Source organism: Eschscholzia californica, unplaced genomic scaffold, assembly GCF_041429995.1.
Source record: "Eschscholzia californica isolate CP2 unplaced genomic scaffold, dmEscCali1.0.p SCAF_3, whole genome shotgun sequence".
Classification (NCBI taxonomy): domain Eukaryota; kingdom Viridiplantae; phylum Streptophyta; class Magnoliopsida; order Ranunculales; family Papaveraceae; genus Eschscholzia; species Eschscholzia californica.
Window position 1 is genome coordinate 5,797,006 of NW_028238420.1, and position 18,770 is coordinate 5,815,775.

At 35.5% G+C, this 18,770-nt stretch overlaps 2 protein-coding genes and 1 long non-coding RNA gene across 8 annotated transcripts; 2 read left to right on the plus strand and 1 right to left on the minus strand.

Moving 5' to 3' along the window:
- The first annotated feature begins 971 nt into the window (after positions 1-971).
- Positions 972-4,758, plus strand: LOC147547966 (uncharacterized). 3 transcript variants are annotated; one of them, XR_015238913.1, is made up of 6 exons: positions 972-1,319; positions 2,272-2,335; positions 2,753-2,853; positions 3,243-3,297; positions 3,588-3,663; positions 4,127-4,758. It is a non-coding gene; the product is annotated as an uncharacterized LOC147547966 (long non-coding RNA). The 3 variants fall into 3 exon arrangements; XR_015238911.1 differs by lacking the exon at positions 972-1,319 and adding an exon at positions 1,330-1,513 and having other exon boundaries at positions 1,668-2,335; XR_015238912.1 differs by lacking the exons at positions 972-1,319; positions 2,753-2,853 and adding an exon at positions 1,330-1,513 and having other exon boundaries at positions 1,668-2,335.
- A 3,507-nt stretch (positions 4,759-8,265) lies between these two features.
- Positions 8,266-10,362, plus strand: LOC147547967 (protein SPIRAL1-like 2). Its single transcript, XM_086670255.1, has 3 exons — positions 8,266-8,423; positions 9,561-9,837; positions 10,044-10,362. The coding sequence occupies exons 2-3, from the start codon at positions 9,598-9,600 to the stop codon at positions 10,122-10,124; spliced, it is 321 nt and encodes a 106-aa protein (XP_086526381.1). The 5' UTR covers positions 8,266-8,423; positions 9,561-9,597; the 3' UTR covers positions 10,125-10,362.
- A 2,408-nt stretch (positions 10,363-12,770) lies between these two features.
- Positions 12,771-18,770, minus strand: LOC147547968 (uncharacterized). Of its 4 annotated transcripts, none has more exons than XM_086671517.1 (11): positions 18,337-18,770; positions 17,052-17,201; positions 15,909-16,076; positions 15,499-15,651; positions 15,209-15,361; positions 14,887-15,048; positions 14,601-14,759; positions 14,203-14,386; positions 13,924-14,119; positions 13,592-13,724; positions 12,771-13,115 (listed from the first exon to the last, which is right to left on the minus strand). In XM_086671517.1, the coding sequence occupies exons 1-11, from the start codon at positions 18,500-18,502 to the stop codon at positions 13,060-13,062; spliced, it is 1,680 nt and encodes a 559-aa protein (XP_086527643.1). In that variant the 5' UTR covers positions 18,503-18,770; the 3' UTR covers positions 12,771-13,059. The 4 variants fall into 4 exon arrangements, with proteins under 4 accessions (XP_086527643.1, XP_086527642.1, XP_086527645.1 ...); XM_086671516.1 differs by having other exon boundaries at positions 13,592-13,727; positions 18,337-18,728; XM_086671519.1 differs by having other exon boundaries at positions 15,909-16,046; positions 18,337-18,684.

An 18,770-nucleotide genomic window follows, 5' to 3' on the forward strand; every position in this document is an offset into this window, starting at 1 on the left:
TGCACCAGCCAAATGGACACACTATTTTGCCTTAGACCAATGGGCGTTGCTATCGACACCTCACTACAGCGCGATAAGCGGGCGGGCAAGCACCCAACTCCCTTCAATTCTTCTTCTTTTCCCTTCATTTTTAGTTCCATATCTTTTCCAAAAATCTTCATCAAGCTCCCAGATTTCTCAGTGTACTAATAAGGCTCTCAGTGTATTAATAAGGCTACCATATATTTTTTTGTTGAAAGAACACAGAACTAAGAATGAAGAGCCGGAGCAAGATCTTGTAGCGAGGACCAGATGCATCTTTGCTGGTTTTTTCTTCCCCATTTCGCTAACATGTCAGCTTCCTTGTTGTTGTTTCTCGAGACGTGAGTGAATAAGATGGTGTCAAACTTGTTTTTAATCTTGATTATAAATTCCAGATGCTTCTCTGATTGCCCAGTGGATCGTCGAGACTCTGTTATTGTGGTTGTTGATGAGATTCAGATTATCACTTTCTATGACTAGCTGCTTCACTTGAAGATCTGCGGCCCATTGAAGCGCATATAGAATGGCTAAGCATTCACATTCTTCTGAATTCTGACCACGTATTGTATCCGCTAATGCCATAATGAAGTTTGATTGATCATCCAACATGATACATCCATAACTTGCTGGATCATGAACATTGGTAAAAGAAGCATCCACCTTGATTTTCGTATAAGGCTACCATATATGGTTTGTTTTTTGAAGAAAGAGATACAAGAAATGCACCCAAAGACCTCCAGTTATTGTAAATATCGTTCTAAATCCCTAATATTCTATATAATAAAAGAGGAGGGTATCTTTTTCCCTCCTCCCAACGGCCCAGATTTATCTAGACATGTTTATCTCTCAAGGCTGGGATTTAATCTCCCAACATCTAATGGTTGTGACATGAAGAGGGAAGAAAAAGGCATCTTTGAAAGATACCATTTTTTGAACTTTCTGTCCATCCCCCAAATCTGTCTTCCCGCTCTTCCATTTCTTTCTCTCTTTCACGCACTTTCCCCCTCTTTCTCAAAAATTTCAAATCCCCTCTCTCAAGGTCTGCTTCCTCCGCTCCACTGTTCCAACTCATCTCTCATCGCCAACACCATTGATGTTATTGTTCCCTTACTATATAGATTTCCAATTTGGTTTGTTTTCTTCTTTCAATTAGTTAGTTCACTAGAAATTACCTGGGTTTAACATTAACCTAATAGAATCCCCCAAAGAAAACCCTAGCTCAGAGGCTTCCTCTCTTTTTCAATTTAGGGTTATGCACTAAGCTACTTAGGGCTTCAAAAGCGAAGCACTGCGGGCAGGTATGTTGTTCTTCCTAACTCATTTTGTAACGAATCAATTTAGGGGAATTTTAGGGGTTATATGGTTCATGGCTTATAAGAATCTTCCATTGTTTAGGTTGATGTTTCAATCTGTTTTATAACTTCTACCAGTTTTTGTTGTTTTGCAACTTCTACGAATTGCTATTACTTCTGAGCATGCTACTGTAGTTCAGGTGAATGATGAAATGCCTGAATCATTTTTTAAATTCTCAATAGGCTTTTATAGGGTAATTATTTCAACCTTTCTTTACATGATTAATAAAATTGATGATAAAATGGTTGAAAGTTTAAGATATACTAAAAGAGCAAAAGAGTTTAATTTTATAGGAATTCTCTTGGAAGTAGTTCAACTTCTCACAAATATGAACGTGATCATAACAAAGGAATACATTTCTTTTGATGGTATACTTGATCTCTACCTACAAATTTTAGAGCAATTCAATACTTTTCAAAGTTCCAAATTGGACATGTTTATGCGTTCTATGTTACTAATCAAGATGAGTTACGGTGCACATGGCCAATTGGCTATCAATAATTTGTAGGTAGAGTGTAGAGATCATTAATTTCCTAAATGACAGGTGCTCCTGAATTCCTCCTGCAATTTTATTCAAGTATTAGTGTCTTGAAAAATCTTTAGCTACATTACATCATTAATTTCCTAAATGACAGCCGAAATTACTTGCTTATCAATCACATAGTAAACACAACTAAAATTGGAACTTGCTAAATTACTTGGATATATTGTAGACAACATGTAACGAGAGTAATTGAGATGGAATGTTCACTAATCTAACTTTTTTTTTTCTATTACTCTGAGACGAGGGTGTAACCCGTGCCCCTAGGGCACTAACAGTATTTTCGAACGATACGCGATTTGTTGTTCCACTTGCTAGCTAGCTAACTTTTTTATTGTTTGGAATTTGGAACCAAGGTATTGAAGACACAACTTGCTGTCCTTTTCATCAACTGTGGGCAGGTGATACGTGTTTCATTAGGTGAGCATTGAAATCGTTTTTTTGGGCATTGAAGAACCAAGGTATTGAGCACTGAAATTGTTTTTCTTTTTATGTGCTCTCTTTAGAATTTTCTCAGTAGGAGTCGGTCTTGGAGTTGATTAGAAGAGAAAGCCATCAATTTTGGTGTCTGAGAGTTATTATTAAACATCACACAGTTATGGGGGGTGATTTTGTTGCATCTTTGAGTTGAAACAAAAATTAGGTATTCAGTAAGATTGTAGGAATTAATGTTAGGATTTCTGATCCTTTTTCAGGATATGATAATGGTTTACTTCTTATTTAGATTTGCTCACGTCAGTTATACAAAGTCACTTTTCTGCCAATACTGACGGAATGATAGAGTAGGTTGTCCATAAGACTTATGGTTTTATGCATTTACGGTGTTGCTACATGTAGGAACTTTCATGGACATTCCAGAGGATACCATTCGAGAATCAATCCTTCGTATAGACTTTATCAGTTTCAAATGGGTTGACAGTCTATGTATTTGTTTTTTGGTAACTTCTTTATTTTCTTGCCTTCCAGATATTAGAAATCACCCACTTCTAATTCACTGCAATAGAGGAAAGTACGTAATACATATATGTTTGTTTTAATTACTCAAATGTCGACACTAGGTTCGTTCTTTTTTGTTCTAAGTCTCAGAATTCTTTTAGGCAACATCGGACAGGTTGTATGGTTGGTTGGTTAAGAATGTTACAGAGGTGGTGTTTGTCTTTTGTTTTTTATGAATATCATATGTTTGTTGTAGCTAAAGCTAGGATTTCAGATCAGACATTTATAAAGAAGTTTGATGTTACAACTTTAAATTACTTTTTTTCATCCTCATATTCGAAGAATTAACTAAATTGACCAATCGACTGGATTTTGTTTCCCTTATTTACAGGTAAAACTCCTATGTTATTGATTTTAAAAGACAAGAACAACCGAATATGTCACAGGTTTGGTTCATTTCCTTCTTTATTTGTTGGGTAATAAGAATAATGTTGGAGCAGTCTTTTCATACCTTTTGATGGTATAAATGATTCAAAACCCTCATTCTTGAATTTCCTAAGCAATTGTGTGAACTTATTTGTAGAGAATTTTGTTTATGCCTGTATATGATTTCATATAGATTTCATAATTTAGGTTCATTTCGAGTTAAGCAATTTGATAATGGAGTTGGTAGATATTTTTTCAATTGGTGAAGAAGAATTTGAGATTTATGACTAAGCTCTTCAACTTTGTTTAGGTACCACCGTATATGCTCAATGAAGACTTCTTTGATGGAAACCCTAACCGGTGTCTTCCTCAAATTCGGCTGCAAGGTTCGTTTATCCTTCTCTCTTCCTTTACTACTTTTTCTTTCTTTCTCTTTAGTTTTGTTTGATAAGTTAACTTAAAAGAACAATCGGTATAGTCTGCATGACTATTAGCTCAATTTTAAACTGACAATTAGGCAGAGACGGATGAGACGCACTGTCGCTCAATTTTGGTCAACCAAATATGGTTTTTGAAGAAATGTGTGCATTATGTGTTTGAACGAATGTTTGAACTGACTACGTGTTAGAAGAAACTGTAACCTGTTTTCATTCTAGAAGTTCTTCTTAATTCAATCTTAATATTTGTTTTCGTTCATAATATTTTGAATTAGTTTTCGATAAAATAGTGAAGAGATATATTCAGTTCAAACGTTTATATTGTGATTATTTTTTTCATCCATAAATGTTATTTATGCATGTAAGTTATCCGTTATCTTATTTGGTTTATTTTTTTTACTTTTTGTTCAAGGTTTTGAAGTTAAAAGGTGTTGAGGGCAATAAATGATGTAGAATGTCGATGTACCAGAGGCCATTCATTTGGAAAATGCTATACATACATTTTATTGTGGAGCCCTGACTATTTGACTCTGAAACTGTGCAAATCACTAGAGACTGTTTCTGCTAGGGTAGTAACTCAAATGATAGACATGGAGTTGGACAAATGGAAAGAAACAATAATACATGATGTGAATATAAAGGAATATATGATTCTTCTATACCAAGTTCAATAGGCATACGAAGAGGATGAAGATATGCATGGTTGTTCCAAGAGGGTCCAATGTACCCAACAGTAAGAAGGGGGTTAATGAATTGATTTTAACTACTCTTTGACGTTTGTTTACTTCTTTTTTAGCTCATGCTTATCTCCATAAATGCTTCAGATTATATCATTAGCTCTTCAATGCATTTGATTTGTAAGGTCATGAGTTCAACTTTGCTAGCACTTTGATGGTAGTGAGGTCCTGAGTTCAACTTTAGTGCCATCACTTTGATTTGTATGGGACGAATGCGATTATTTATGTCACATTATACTGTAATTTTACTGTGCTCAGTAAACGATTCATGATTTTAATGTAGTTAAATTATTAATGTGATTGGTTATTACAGTTTTGCTAGCAGATAAGTTTTGGGTTGATAGTATGTTCACTTTCTTTTATTTTATCTCTTTGCGTTGTTTTTTACCAGGTCAAGGCAGCGGTTAGTGCTCTCCGCACCAGAAGCTTGAGTTGAGCTTCTTCTTTTCAGCATAATAGACAAAAAAAATAGGGGACTTGGATCTTCTTAATTGGTGAAAGACTATGTTTGGGTTTCATGTATTAAAATGAATCTTCTTAATTAAATGAAGATAGAAGTTTTAGAAATCATTTTTTAAAACATTAATGATATTTTGAAGTCATACTTTATGCATATTAGCGTTCACAAAAAGACAGTTAGTATATGGCCGTATAAGTGATGAATCATTGTTTGTCTAGAACAAAATAATGAAGAACAACAAATAAACGAACATGATTTCAGTTTGCAGGCTAACAAACATTGACACAAGTCTTTGTCGAACATAATGAACATTCTGAAGGTCACGATTTTGTTGTTGTGTCTGGATGATTTCCAAAAATAAATGCTCGATGTCAATCAGAAAAAGAAAAATGCACAACCACGCCATTCGTTCAGAAATACTGTCTGTGCCCTACGGGCACGGGTTACACCCTCGTCTATATAATAAAACAGAGGAAAACGATGACTGGGACAAACATCTTTTTTTAATAAAGGATACTGTCTAGAAATCCTTCTCAAAATTTTAAATATAGTCCTTCGTAGAAATAGTTACCTATTTAAAAAACATTAATCGTTTCCTTCTTAGAAATAAAATAACTAATTTAAGAAATAAAGAAACAAAATAAATTTCAAGGGTTAGAAAAAGAAATTGAAATCTCTCTCTCTCTCTCTCTCTCTCTCACAATAGAATAATAGTTAATTTAAGAGAAAAAAAACCAAAAAGTAATACAAAAAAATAATAACTAATAAAAATCTCTCTGTCTCAATTAAATTTCGTAACATTGGATTGATACAAGTGTCCGTGCCCTAGGGCACGGGATATACCCTAGTATATATATATTTACTATATTTATCCTTAGATATAGTGTTTGTTAGGTATTTGAAGTGGTTAAACCCTTTGAAAACACTTAGCAACTAGAACGAGGTTGATAAATTTTGGGATCCATTTTGGACTGATCCAGTACGAGATAGTAAATATAATCTCGGACCACACAATTCAATAACAAAACAAGATCTCCAAATGACGAGTCTAAGAGTGTAAACATGCTCTCAGACTGACCAGCCTGAGAACTTGTTTATGTTCTCCAACAGGACAATCTGATGGCAAAATCCTACTGAGGCCTTAATTGAACCTGCTAAACAAAATTGATTGACCCCAACCAAAAGTTTTTTCCAACTCTGATACATCTATATGGCTAATAATGGATGGCTTACACTTTTGAGAAGGCTGAAAACAAAGGCTAAACTTCCAGGATGGGGGGCGAACACACACTAGTTGTGTCCTTGTAATAGTGCGACTGAGTACGACTTTCATCGCTTCTTCAAGTGCCCTTACTCTTTCGCAATATGGAGAGGACTTTTCGAATATATGGGAATTCAGAAACCAACTCTCAACACGTGGGAGGAGGATATCGACTGGTATACAAAAATTGGGGAGGGTCATCGAAGATGAATCCTATCAAGAAGATCATACTTGGAGCATATTTTTATCTCATATGGGGCGAACGAAATGCTAAAATATTCAGAGGTAAACCTAAATTTGTTGAAGTACTTACATGGACCATAAAAAAATGAAGTAAGAATCGTTAGGGTCCCTCCTTATAATAAAAGGACTCCTAGTTGGAATAGGATTTCCCTTATTCTTTGTTTAGGGAAAAAATAGAAACTTCTATTTTTTCAAGCCTAAAAAGGAATTCCTATTTCTATTGGTAAACCTCCCTATTTATCATTATAAAAGGGAATGAAAGGGAGAAGATTATATACAACTTCCAGAACAAAGAGAAGTCTGAGAAAGAGAGATCTCTGAAGTGGTTCTTTCAAGAGAGATTGAAAGAAAAGAATATTGATTTGAAGAAAAGAAGATTATTAATCTTGTGAAGCAATTTAGTTTGTGGTTATCTTCTTCAACCTTTAGTAATCTAGGATTTGTTCTAATCCTAAGGAGTAAGAGATTTCTATTTCTCTGTTTCTTTGTTCAGTTTATCCACCATAGTTTTGGTGAAGAGTTGTTATCCAAGAGTGTTTCCATACATCTTAAAGAATCGGTTAATCCTCTATTTGTTTAGGAAAGAATTGTTATCTAAGAGTGTTTCTACACATCTTGAACAATTGGTTTATCCACCATAGGTTTGGTGAAGAATTGTGTAACCCATTATTATTGTTATAGTGGAAGAATTCTGGACTAGGTCCTGTGGTTTTTTTACCTTCTATCTTGGAGGGGTTTTTTACCACGTTAAATAATCTTGGTGTGTCTACTTTTACTTTCGCATCGTTTATCTTCATATTCTTGAATAAGTTAATTATGTTATTTTTCCTAACAAGAATGAAAGTAGCTTGCATGAATTTGGTTGTGGAAAACACTATAGAAAATAGAGTACTTTTACAACGTTGGCATCTCGGCCTCATATACTCAGTCTAGTAGCATTTATATGAAAATGGGAGTCGCCGACACCGGGATTTACGATGATTAACACAGATGGCTCCTTACGAATTGATATGGCATGTTTTGGAGCTTTGATCATAGACCATTGTGGTAATGTTAGAAGTGCAATTGCAAGGGTGGTAACTCTGGCAACGATCACGCTGCATGAGCTGCAAAACATTGAAGCAGGGATGGGACTAGCATGCTCGACGAATGAACGACGAATTGAGATCGGACTCAAATACGATAGTTTCATACTTCAACTCTACTAAAGCTCACCCTCTGTGGCAAAATTGAAGAATATGGAGAAACACTTCTCAACTCAAAGAGTCATTTAAATACTTTAATGTCGAGTATACTTATAGAGATCAGGCAAATAGGACGGTCGATTATCTACCTACTTGGCATACAGATCTACTTTTGTTAGAGAGTTTCTTATCGGAGTTTCCATCCGAGCTAATGAACATCATCGAAGATGATAGATCGGGTAGATCATACTCAAGAGGTTAATTTTCGTTTGTCTATTTTTTTCTTTGTTTTTTAGGTATGAGCCCTCTCTCATTGTACCGTTTCAAAAAAAAAAGTTTGTCAGCATATAGCACTTTGTCAGTCCTCATAACAAAAGCACCCTAGACCAATAAATATCGACTACAAATGACTAAGGAATAATTTTTGAGAAATTCTATTCGTCCCTTTCAGTTTGGTCCCTCACTCCCTCCCCTAGCTCTCTGCTGATGTGACGACATGTCACTGAAGTATATTTTTTTCACCATTCTCTCTCTAATTGTTTCACGTTCAAGTGATATGTCACCACATCAGAGGAGGGTTGAGGAAGGGACTAAAATGGAGGGATGAATAAAATTCTCATAGTTTTTGTTGTGATAAGTTAAAAGAAAACGTCAATATCCATCATTGACCAAGTCAAAATTGGTATTAACTCAGATAGCTCATCCTCCACCGTCACTTTCTCTTATAAAATCTCTCCTCTTTCTCTCTCTAGACTCCCCTCTTGTTCTTTTGCTCTATCTCTCTCTAGATCTTCTCTCTCTATAGCTCAGATCCAGGGAAGAAGGTAATCGACTCTCATCTCTATCTCCATCTTAAACATCCTTTCTATTTTCCCCTTACTTGATTGTTTTTCTGCTTCAAATCTTGCCGTCAATCAAACTAGAACCTTTTGATTTTCATTTTTAGGGTTGAATTTTGTCGATCTTATGTATCTTGGATGAGTTTTAGGTCTATTTCTGTAGAATAATCAAGATCACTGTTTTTTTCTTCTTTTGTTACGATGTTGAGATAAATGTAGAAATGTGAATCTTTAAGATCTGATCCCAATTATGAGTTTTTATTTCATGATCTATTTGGTATATAGGTATTTTACCTTAGTGAGATTTGATTATATTTTGTTCATTTGATTTGTGGGTTGGTAATCAAATTCCACAAATCATGATATCTTTCTTGATGTTTATAACAACTTATCTTTAGGTCTGAGTCTATTTCACATAGATGAAAACTTGTTCTATCTATAATTATGAAGCTTTAGGTTTGTATATAGGGTTGTGGGGAAGAAGGTTTAGGAATTATATGTAGATCAAATCAGATGTATGTGTTTTTAAGTTATTTAACTAAACTAATTTATGTTATCTAGTGGTGGTTACCCTTTTCATGTTTCAATTTGTGTCTGGTTTATGTGATTGATATCATATTGTTCGTACATTATAGATAGTTTAGTTAGGACCTAGCTTGGGCCTTGAGGTAATGAAATGGTTTATTAGGTAAGGAACTGTGTTAATAAAAACTTTATTAGTTTATTCATGTGATGGGAAGGTTACTGCAATAAGTGACCCACCTATCGAGTTTTTAATACTCCTCGCCACAATGGTTACTGAGGTACGACGCGAGATTGGGTTAGGAATTGGAGTAACGCTAGACACATCTACTAGAATAATGTAGACTATCTTGGAGTACTGATTTTGCTTAGTTAACAGGTCTTTTTCTATGTTTTAAGAAAGAAATCACTCTGCAAAATAGAAGTATGGGTAGATTCTGGTAAAGGTGAACTAGCTACATTTCCTTATGCATGCACATTGCACTTGATTTTCGTTGTTGATTCGACCGAAGCTATATTTTTCTCCTATTTGAAGTGTTCTGTGTTTGTACTGTTTGATCTGACATTGCTCTACTCGCCTAAACACTGAAATGCGTTCAGGTTTGGTCAAATTATCTAAAAAAGCAAATCAAAGAGGATGGGTCGTGGAGTCAGCGCTGGAGGGGGACAGAGTTCATTGGGCTACTTGTTTGGGAGCGGTGAAGCTCCAAAGTCCGCTGCCCCAGCTGCTCAGCCCGCTGAAAGTGAACCTCCCAAGAAGTCTGCTGCTACTTCACAGCAAGTGGACGTCAGTAAGCAGATCCCAGCTGGTATCCATGGAAACCCAGCAAACAACTACCACAGGGCAGATGGTCAGAACACTGGCAACTTCCTCACAGTATGTACCCTACCTTTTCCTTTATAATGTCAGGTTCCTTAACTTGGCTTCATAGCCCAGAAAACACTGTATTTTGCGCCTCAATAGTTCATATGAGAACCCCTTCTACTTGAAACCCACTACATAATTAAGCAACCCAATGATGGGAAAACTGTATAGTTAGCAACATAGCGCGTCTCTCATTTTTTTCTCTCTCTCTTGAACAGGATCGCCCTTCGACTAAGGTTCATGCAGCTCCTGGTGGTGGATCTTCTCTAGATTACCTTTTTGGCGGCAGTAGTAAATGATGCAACTGCTTCTTGACGATGGAGTTAGCTGTTTGAGAATTTCCATTTTAATGTCAAAAAACAAGTCTTTATTTTGCTATTTTACAGACAAGATGCAGATTGTTTGTTAAATTGTAATGATGTAGTATATAACAGTCTCCTGCTGGTATGTGTTGTGTTGATTTGCTCGGCCGAATTGACTTTGGGTTTAGATGCAAAAAACAGTAAACTCAAGCTTCAATCTAAGGAAGTTCTATTATCTGATTGTCTATACTCTAATGCACAACTCTCATTTTGTTGGTTTCTTTCTTATGAATAATTGAACAAGTTTAGGAGCTTTTCATGATAGTCCTTACATATTTTATGATCACATACTTTAGATCCCCAGCATTTCTGCATACCTAGTTTAAATTTGCAGGTATCATTTGGCCGCGGCTTTGGGGAATAAAGAAAAATCTCTAGGAAATAAAAATTTGCTACGAAATTGGTCGACTGAAATTAATTTTTGTATTTCTATTTCTTGCTATAAGGCTTCCAATTTTGGGAGTTAAAAAGTTAACTTTTAGAAGATCCCATAAAAGAATTTAGAATGAACTTTTATAAACTTAAACAAAATCTTTTTAGGGATCTAAGCTCTAACCTCCTTCCTAATTGTTTCTTCTTTTCTTTATCTTCTTCTTCTAATCACTAAACCTAAAAAACATAGAGAACAAACCTAATGTGTAGAAGTTATGAAAAATATGTTTTAGGGTTCAAAATTAACTGATTTCTAGGGTTTAGAATGTGTTACCTCTTGGGGAGGATTAATGGATGAAGAAACTTCCTATAGACGTCTCATGGTAGATGAATTGAGAGCTTCAAGAGATTTTGAGGATTTAGAATGTTTTTTCCCTCTTTATCCCTCTAACTTTGTTTATGATTTTAGAGAACGGTACTAGGGGTTGGAGATTTGGAGAAGATAAGTAGGATAAGTGATGGAGAAAGAAAAACAAAAAATTTGGCTAGAAGTATGGAAGCGATGAGATGGATGAGTTTCTCCCCAAAGAAGAAGAAAGAGGAGGGGAATGCACTCCTTTACCTTCATGTTGTCTTTACTTTTGTAAGTTTCGTGTTGTAATTTACGGTAGTAAATTCATGTTGTACTCAAAGGAGTCAAAAATCTCCAAACCATGTAATGTATTGGATTTCATTCCTACGTATGAATGAAAGTTTTAGTTTTATTAAAAAATAATAATATAAAAAGACCCTAAAGGCCACATAATAAAAAGATCTTAAATATCACAAATGAGAAGACCCTAAAGGTCGTGAATTGTATTATACTTAATTATATGTAATCAGGATGAACTAAGTAGAGACGAATTACGGTTTCATCAAGAACACCACCAAGTTTATCGGAGAAGAATTTATAGATGTCACCTGAGACATTGACATTTGATTTCAAAGATGAAGATTGAGTGATTCCATAACTTTATCTTCTTGTTGTTTATGTATAATCTTCCCTCTTCCATTGATAGAAACTTCTTATCATCTCCCATTGTGTTATTTTCTTCTATTTCTTCCTTGATGTATGTCCATTTCCATTTCTTTGTTTATTTTTGTTGAAAATCTCTCAAAACTACTAACTGATTCTACCATTTTCTTCCCTATTTATCTCCCATAATCACTCTTGCTTGAAACTGTCGTTAACGTAATATTCTATAATTATTCTCTCAAGTCTGGTTTGTCTAATTTCCTAGATCATTAATATAGGCATGGGTGGTAATTGAAAGAGGTAGTTTGGAGAAATGGGATCTCATCACAGAGAGAAGAAGAAGAGATAATGAAAACCGAATAAGTGAAAACCGAATTGCTCTCTACTTCCAATAATGATTATTATAGATTAAAATAAAATATTTACATAACAGGAACCCTCCTCCGGAATATATGAAGATCCCGGAAATTAAAGGAATATTACAGAATTCTAGGGAGAGAGAAGAAGAAGGAAACAGTTTTTTAATATCAAAGCCAGTAATTAACTTTGGAAAATATGCCTTGGAGATTTCACAAAGAAACATGGACCCCTTAGAAAATTTATTCTCCGGAAATTTTTCTTTATTCCACAAGGACGCGAGCTACCATTTTCTTTCATTTTTAATTCTCTATTCTCTCTTTCGTACAATCTTTCATTCTTTGAGGAAGTTTGTGGTAATAGCTCATTTTTTGTGCTAGTGAAAGCTTTTTCAGATTTGTACGAAATCAACGTTCTCTATTTATGAGTCTCTCTCTCTTGATGCATTATTTTTCACTTCGATTGACGAGTTGATTTTTGTTTAAGTTTAGGGTGATCTAGTTTCACATGGTATTTCTTATATCAACATTAGGGCATGCTCTTTTTGATAAATTAATGAGGTCGTGAGGTCGAGTCTTGGTGGAAGCAATTTGTCATCAAGATTTGTCTCATGTAATTTAGGCAATATTAAAGTAAATATTGTAATAATTTTGTCGGGCTTTAGGCTTCTTTTATATTGTCGGGTTTTACGCCGCTTTCATTATGGTTTAAATTAGGCGGTTATCGTGCTTATCACATCTTCATGGTGTATGAATGCCTTGTAACGACTAACGCAGATCGTAGTCGATTTCTCAAACAAAAAATTAATATGAAGTACTGAACTAATAACCAACATAAGTAAAAAAAAAAAGTTGAAATCTAGATATAAGAAATTGCAGGTCTCTTGTACTTCCTGTGACAGATCTTCCAACATAACAATTTGGTATCAATAGGTTCTCCTACAACATACACAGGCTAAGACTCATAATCTATCTGATTCTGCTTCAACATTTTCCAGTCTAAGCAGACCGAAAAACGTCGTTGATCATTTCAACCTCTAAATTAACTAGGCTCCCATCCTGTTTCCTGTGATATCTGTGTGTTGATAAAAAAAAAAAAAAAAAAAACTTCCCCTAAAGTGAGTTCCATTCACCCAAGATTTTGTTCTTCAATTCCTTTCTTGCCAGTGCTTGCCATCTCTGGTACTGCAACATAGTTCACACTTCTTTAGCATTTTGAATAACATAAATGTAATATCCAAATGGTATTACTCTAGATTGGTACTAGAAAGAAATGGACCAAATTTAAGGAGCGACTAGGGCGCATGCAATTCGTGGACAATATGAGAATAGTAATACACATTTACACAATATGTAGTTCATGTGTATCTCTCCACCCTGAATATCAAGGTTTAAATCTTATTATCCAAGAAACACTATGGTAGTGACTAAGGGTTTCAAATAGTTGATTTCTATGAAGGTTTCATAGTAATTTAACTTTTCGAGTTGGAAGATATGGATGAAAATAGCATATCTCAAACAACAAAAGAGCAAAATGTAAATGGAAATCTGCAGTTGCCGGGACGGTGCCAACGTAGGACAACGTTATAAGCAAGACTATCCAAATACAGCTATGGGATCGTGCACGTATGACATTTCAATGAGAAGATCATCATCCATACCTTCACTGGGAAGCGACGTAACCATGTCTTCGGCGGTGGTAGAAGGATTTTCTGACGGAGCATCTGTACCACAATTGGTTGATTTCTGAACCCCATCATGTTTCAAATCTGGAAGAGTTTTGTCCCCAGTGATCTGCTGAACACCAAAAGATTCAGTTCTCACTGTAAAAACGCCTCATCAATTCGTCCTAATTAACTTTTTAATGTCAATTAGTAACTAAAAACCAAAAAAAAGGTACTTTATATGGCTCATAAACATTGGGCACACGACTCTTCATGTGAAGTCGTCCTAAGAAACTCTAGATGAATAACAAGCGGGTCACATGACTAACCATTGGGGTTTGAGAAAAGTCAGAAGGCCCTAAACTTGGAGCACGGTTAATTTCTTTTGGTGGCTCCCGTGGAGAAGAATTCTTTCCCTGCACATCTACTACCTCTGGCTGCACAGGTTTTGGAGTTTGCCCATCGGCCGGATTGGAACCACCAACCACCTCGTCGGTCCTCCTAGAGTCAGAATGTCCATTTGGCCTAAAATTCAATAAGAAAGATATTAGTTACTGAATCGAAGATCTTGGAAGGAATAACCGGATGTAAATTAACCAAATTCTCACCTACTGATATAAGCATTAGCTGAACTAGAAAAACCAGGTTTGTATGAAAATACAACTCCTCGAAGACGTTTTCCGTTGATAGTAGTTTCGATAAAATAACCATTGTCTGAAGATTCAATGACCTTGGCTTCAAATGTCTTCTCTAGAGAAGGGTTAAATGCACATCTGGAAGAGATCTGATTGTCTGCAGTACAAAATAAACAGTCTTATAATTCCTGCTTTTATCACAAAGCTGTTAATTATGGATATAATAAAGATTTTGTAATGTTATCAATCGATTTCTGGAATAAGATTTTATCCGCATTTTATTTTTCCTCAGATCCCAGATAATGAGATAAAACACATTTGAAATGAATAATACCATAATTAAAGATTCACAAAATGAGGTGAACCCTTACTTTCTTGGCCAGCACATCGAAGAGGCAAGGGTTGAGAAAGATCGTGCGAGTTTCCATGCTTGGGAACATCTTTAATTATAGAAAGAGATTGTTCTTGGCACTTTCTCTTCAATTCTTTTCTGAGCGATATTTTCTCTTGCCCATTTTCCGTCAACATTTCTGCTTAGATACCAAAGAATTCAGTAACTTCAGAACACCTTGAGTAAACTAAGAAAACCCCAGAAAGAAGTTGAGCAAGAAAAGCAAGTCGAATTGATAATTAGGGAGACAATCACAATAAAATAACCTGTGTATAAATAGAACATATCGTCCATGGCCTCAAGATCCTTATTGCAACCGCCAATGAATGCAAAAACACCACTTCGATAATCCACAGCATCTCCAGCTACAGAAAATCTAGCTGAAGGGCCTTGTCCTACAGTCATCACCTTGGTCCATATACCAGAATCTGGTTGCGTATCAGATAGAAGTAAGCATCATAAAACGGAAAGAGCGTACAAAATTTTTCAGGCGGGTTATGGTCTTTGGCTCCGTTTCAAAAAGGATCTAACCCTTTCATCTTAGGAGAAGGGAAATAGATATCAGAAAATACAACTCTAAATACATACCAATATCAAGCATATGCAGATCATCATAGAGGGTTTTGTCATCTCTGAATCCCCCAAAAACAAACAAGTTTTTGCCAATGGTCACAGTCGAATGGCCTGCACGCGGTGGAAGTATTTGTCCTGTCGTATTGAGCTCCTTCCAGACAAGAGTATCTGTACCACTTGCCAAATTACTCATGAGTTAAGACATATAAAACACATGCTTCGAGAGTATCAATATGGTCCCAACGAAAAGTAAAGAGTTACTTATGACTGAAATAAATAAGATGGTGCTAAAATGGAATCAGGACCTGTATCAAGGATATAGACATCAGATAAATAATAATCCGACGAATCTTCACCAGCTACCACAACTATTTTTCCCTTCCAAGATGAACAGGTATGACTATCTCGAGCAGAAGGTGCGCTTCCAGATGTCACAGCCCGTTTCCATGTTAAGGTTTCTGCAGATTAGAAAATGAAAAGTAGATGAGTTAGATTCTACAAAATATCGGTATAAAGTTATATACGCACCATAAATAAAAGATACATACAATATGCGATAACAAATGCGCTAGATTCAGAAACGTATAAAATACACAGAAAAATTAAATAAAAATTGTCGTGAAATGCGGTTCCTGTTTTTAAACATACGTACGAAGCCTCGAAACACATTGTTTATACATTTAGCAATAAATTAGTCATAAGTAGGGAAATTAACCTGTGTCTAAAATGTAAAGATCGTCATAGTATACGTCACATGAATTATCTGAAGATTTTCCACAGCCACCAAAAATGAAGAGCCTTTTGCCAACAAGTGCAGCACCATGTCCTTCCCGTGCTTCAGGTCCTTCGCCACCTAAACTTGGAGATGTCCATGTATTGGATACTATCAACGTGCTCAAACACGTTAGGTCTTGAAATAATATAAGTGATAAGATGAAAACGAATTTTAAACATAAAAACTGAATTATACAGATAGAAATGTAGACCACAGAACGTGATTTATTAAACTTTCAAGATGGTTTAACATGTATATTATACATATGGTGTCTATGAACAAGAAAAACGATGCCCACACTTCATCAGGTGATTGTAAAATTTACTTCATAAATAGGGTAGTTATGTAGTTGAGATTGATTATCCGCATATCTTACATACACGAATCCAAAATATAAACACAACTCATAGTTCCATGCTCCCCAATAAGCTACCCACCATTGATATGTTAATGAGGGGAGTATTCATGTCAAGATTCATCTTGGCTTGGAAAGTGCAAAAATTCATCACTCGTCAGTCTTGAGTTGGTTCTTCCGCGCTTCTGGCATTCAGGCATTTCAAGAGCAGAACAAAACAGAGTTCCTCTTGAGGGAATGAACACTTTAAAGAGTATCCACCTTCCATTATATGAACTATAGTCAACAGAACTCCAGCTACCATCTCTAATAGGAAGGTTCCTCCAAAGCTTGCTACGAGGAGCTCTGTTGCAATGGAGTCGAGGCCCGAGGGAAACCTTGGGCTAAACATCAGTCGTTTGGAGACTCAAACTTGGATGCTACATTAGCTGCAAAGTAAGGGTGAACAATCTGCTTCTCTTAGACTAAGGGGTTGCTTTAGCTCTTCCTCTATTGTTTGGATCTACATTTTAATTACTCTTCAACATCTTCAAATTGTTGTCACTCTTTATTATCACGTTCTTCACTTCGAAAAGAAAAAAACTACTATTTGGATAGCTACTATGTTTTAACATATTCTCCAAATGTTAGTGATTTTGGACAACTTGTAAGATTAAAAAAAAGTCTGCACAATCATGTCTAAGGCAGACAGAAGTAACAAGAATACAAACAATTCAAGAAGGACTTACCAGTATCAAAGATATGCAAATCTTGGAGCGGCTTGTTCCCGTCTGTACCCCCAAACACAAACAAACTGTTCCTGACAGTGGTGCAGCTGTGACTGTCTCTTGGAGGAGGTGGCACACCTTTAATCACTGGCCTACTCCATGTCTTCGTAGCTGAAAATAGAAGGCGAGAAAAAGTCAACAAAACATTCTAAAGCCACAACAAATCAAGATTAATTGAAACTGATACATCCTTGGCAAATACTTTGGGGATTGAGTATAACTGCATTAAACACAAAATATACTGAATGATTTAAGGGTTCACCCAGACCAATATTGATGCCCTTATACACTAAAATCAGCTCAACAACTACAAAAGCATACGGGTTAGCCATTAAATTTTCTTCCTCACAACTGAATAAAAAGGGCCTCTTAGACGTACGAAGTTACTGTAAGAATGTGTTTGACATTACAAAACAACCCATTATAGAGGATCAAAAGTGTTGGCTAGCCTTGACATAACACCTATCCATTTGCTTAATATATCTATTGATCTAAAATCACGGCATCAGTAGATGTCACAAATGATGAATCAATTTCTAATTTTTACGTCTCTTAATTGGAGCGGGTTCTATCAAATGGTATTCTTTCTTATACTATTTTCTTGCAAATGCGGAAATCCGCGCGAGTGTTTTATGATCATACGTATAAAAAGAATGTACCTCATTAGCCTACTATAATAATAATCAGTTATAACCCAAGTTCTATATATCGGGGCTGACACCAAGATACGATTTATTTGTAGAATTAAACGCAGAATTCATATAAAGAAACATATTCGTAAGATTCTAGGTATTTATGAGTGCTTTCGCATAATTTTACGTATTTATGAGTGCTTTCGCACGATTCTAGGTATTTATGAGCGTTTTCGCGCGTCAATTATAAATTCTTGAATATTGAGCTTCCTTCAAAAAAAACTAAGAAAAACATGAACAAAGCACCCAAAAATTATTGACATGCAGGAAGAAAGCAATGAAAACCCTACAAGATCTCTGAACATAAAAAAAAAAATTCACAAATATGAAACAGAGAAACCCAAAAAAGAAAAACCCCAGAATCATAAACCTTGATAACAACAAGTATAAAAGCCCCAAGAAACCTATTCAAATTCATAAACATCACTAAAAACATAAAAAAAACAATGAATGGATGAATGATTCTCAAAATTACATAACAAGAACACATCAATAAAATATATGAAACAATCAAACAAGAAACAAGAAAATAATCAAGATTTTCAAATACCCACTTGTCTCAAAGACATGAATATCATTAGTTTGGAAATTATCTTTGCCATATCCACCAAATATGTAGAGATACTTCCCGCCAAAGATAGAATTGCATGTATGTCCCCACCTCTTTCGAGGGCTAAATTCAGACTGATTATTATTCAACTCCAATTTCTCCCACTTCATTTTTTGTTTCCCCTCAAAGAGTTAAAATCAAAGATACCCAGAACTCCAAAATCAGATCTTTACAAACTTGGGTAATCGGTGTTTTACAGTAGAAATTGATAGAGAAATGTGAGAGATGGGTTTGAGAAAAGAAAAGATAGAAAATGGAGTTTGGAACCGTTTACGTACTTTTTTGAAACAGTACTTACATACATACAGAATGGGGATGAAATAAACGAGGGGGCACTAACCAGTAAACGGGCGTCGTTTCGGGTTTGGGCAGTTGCCC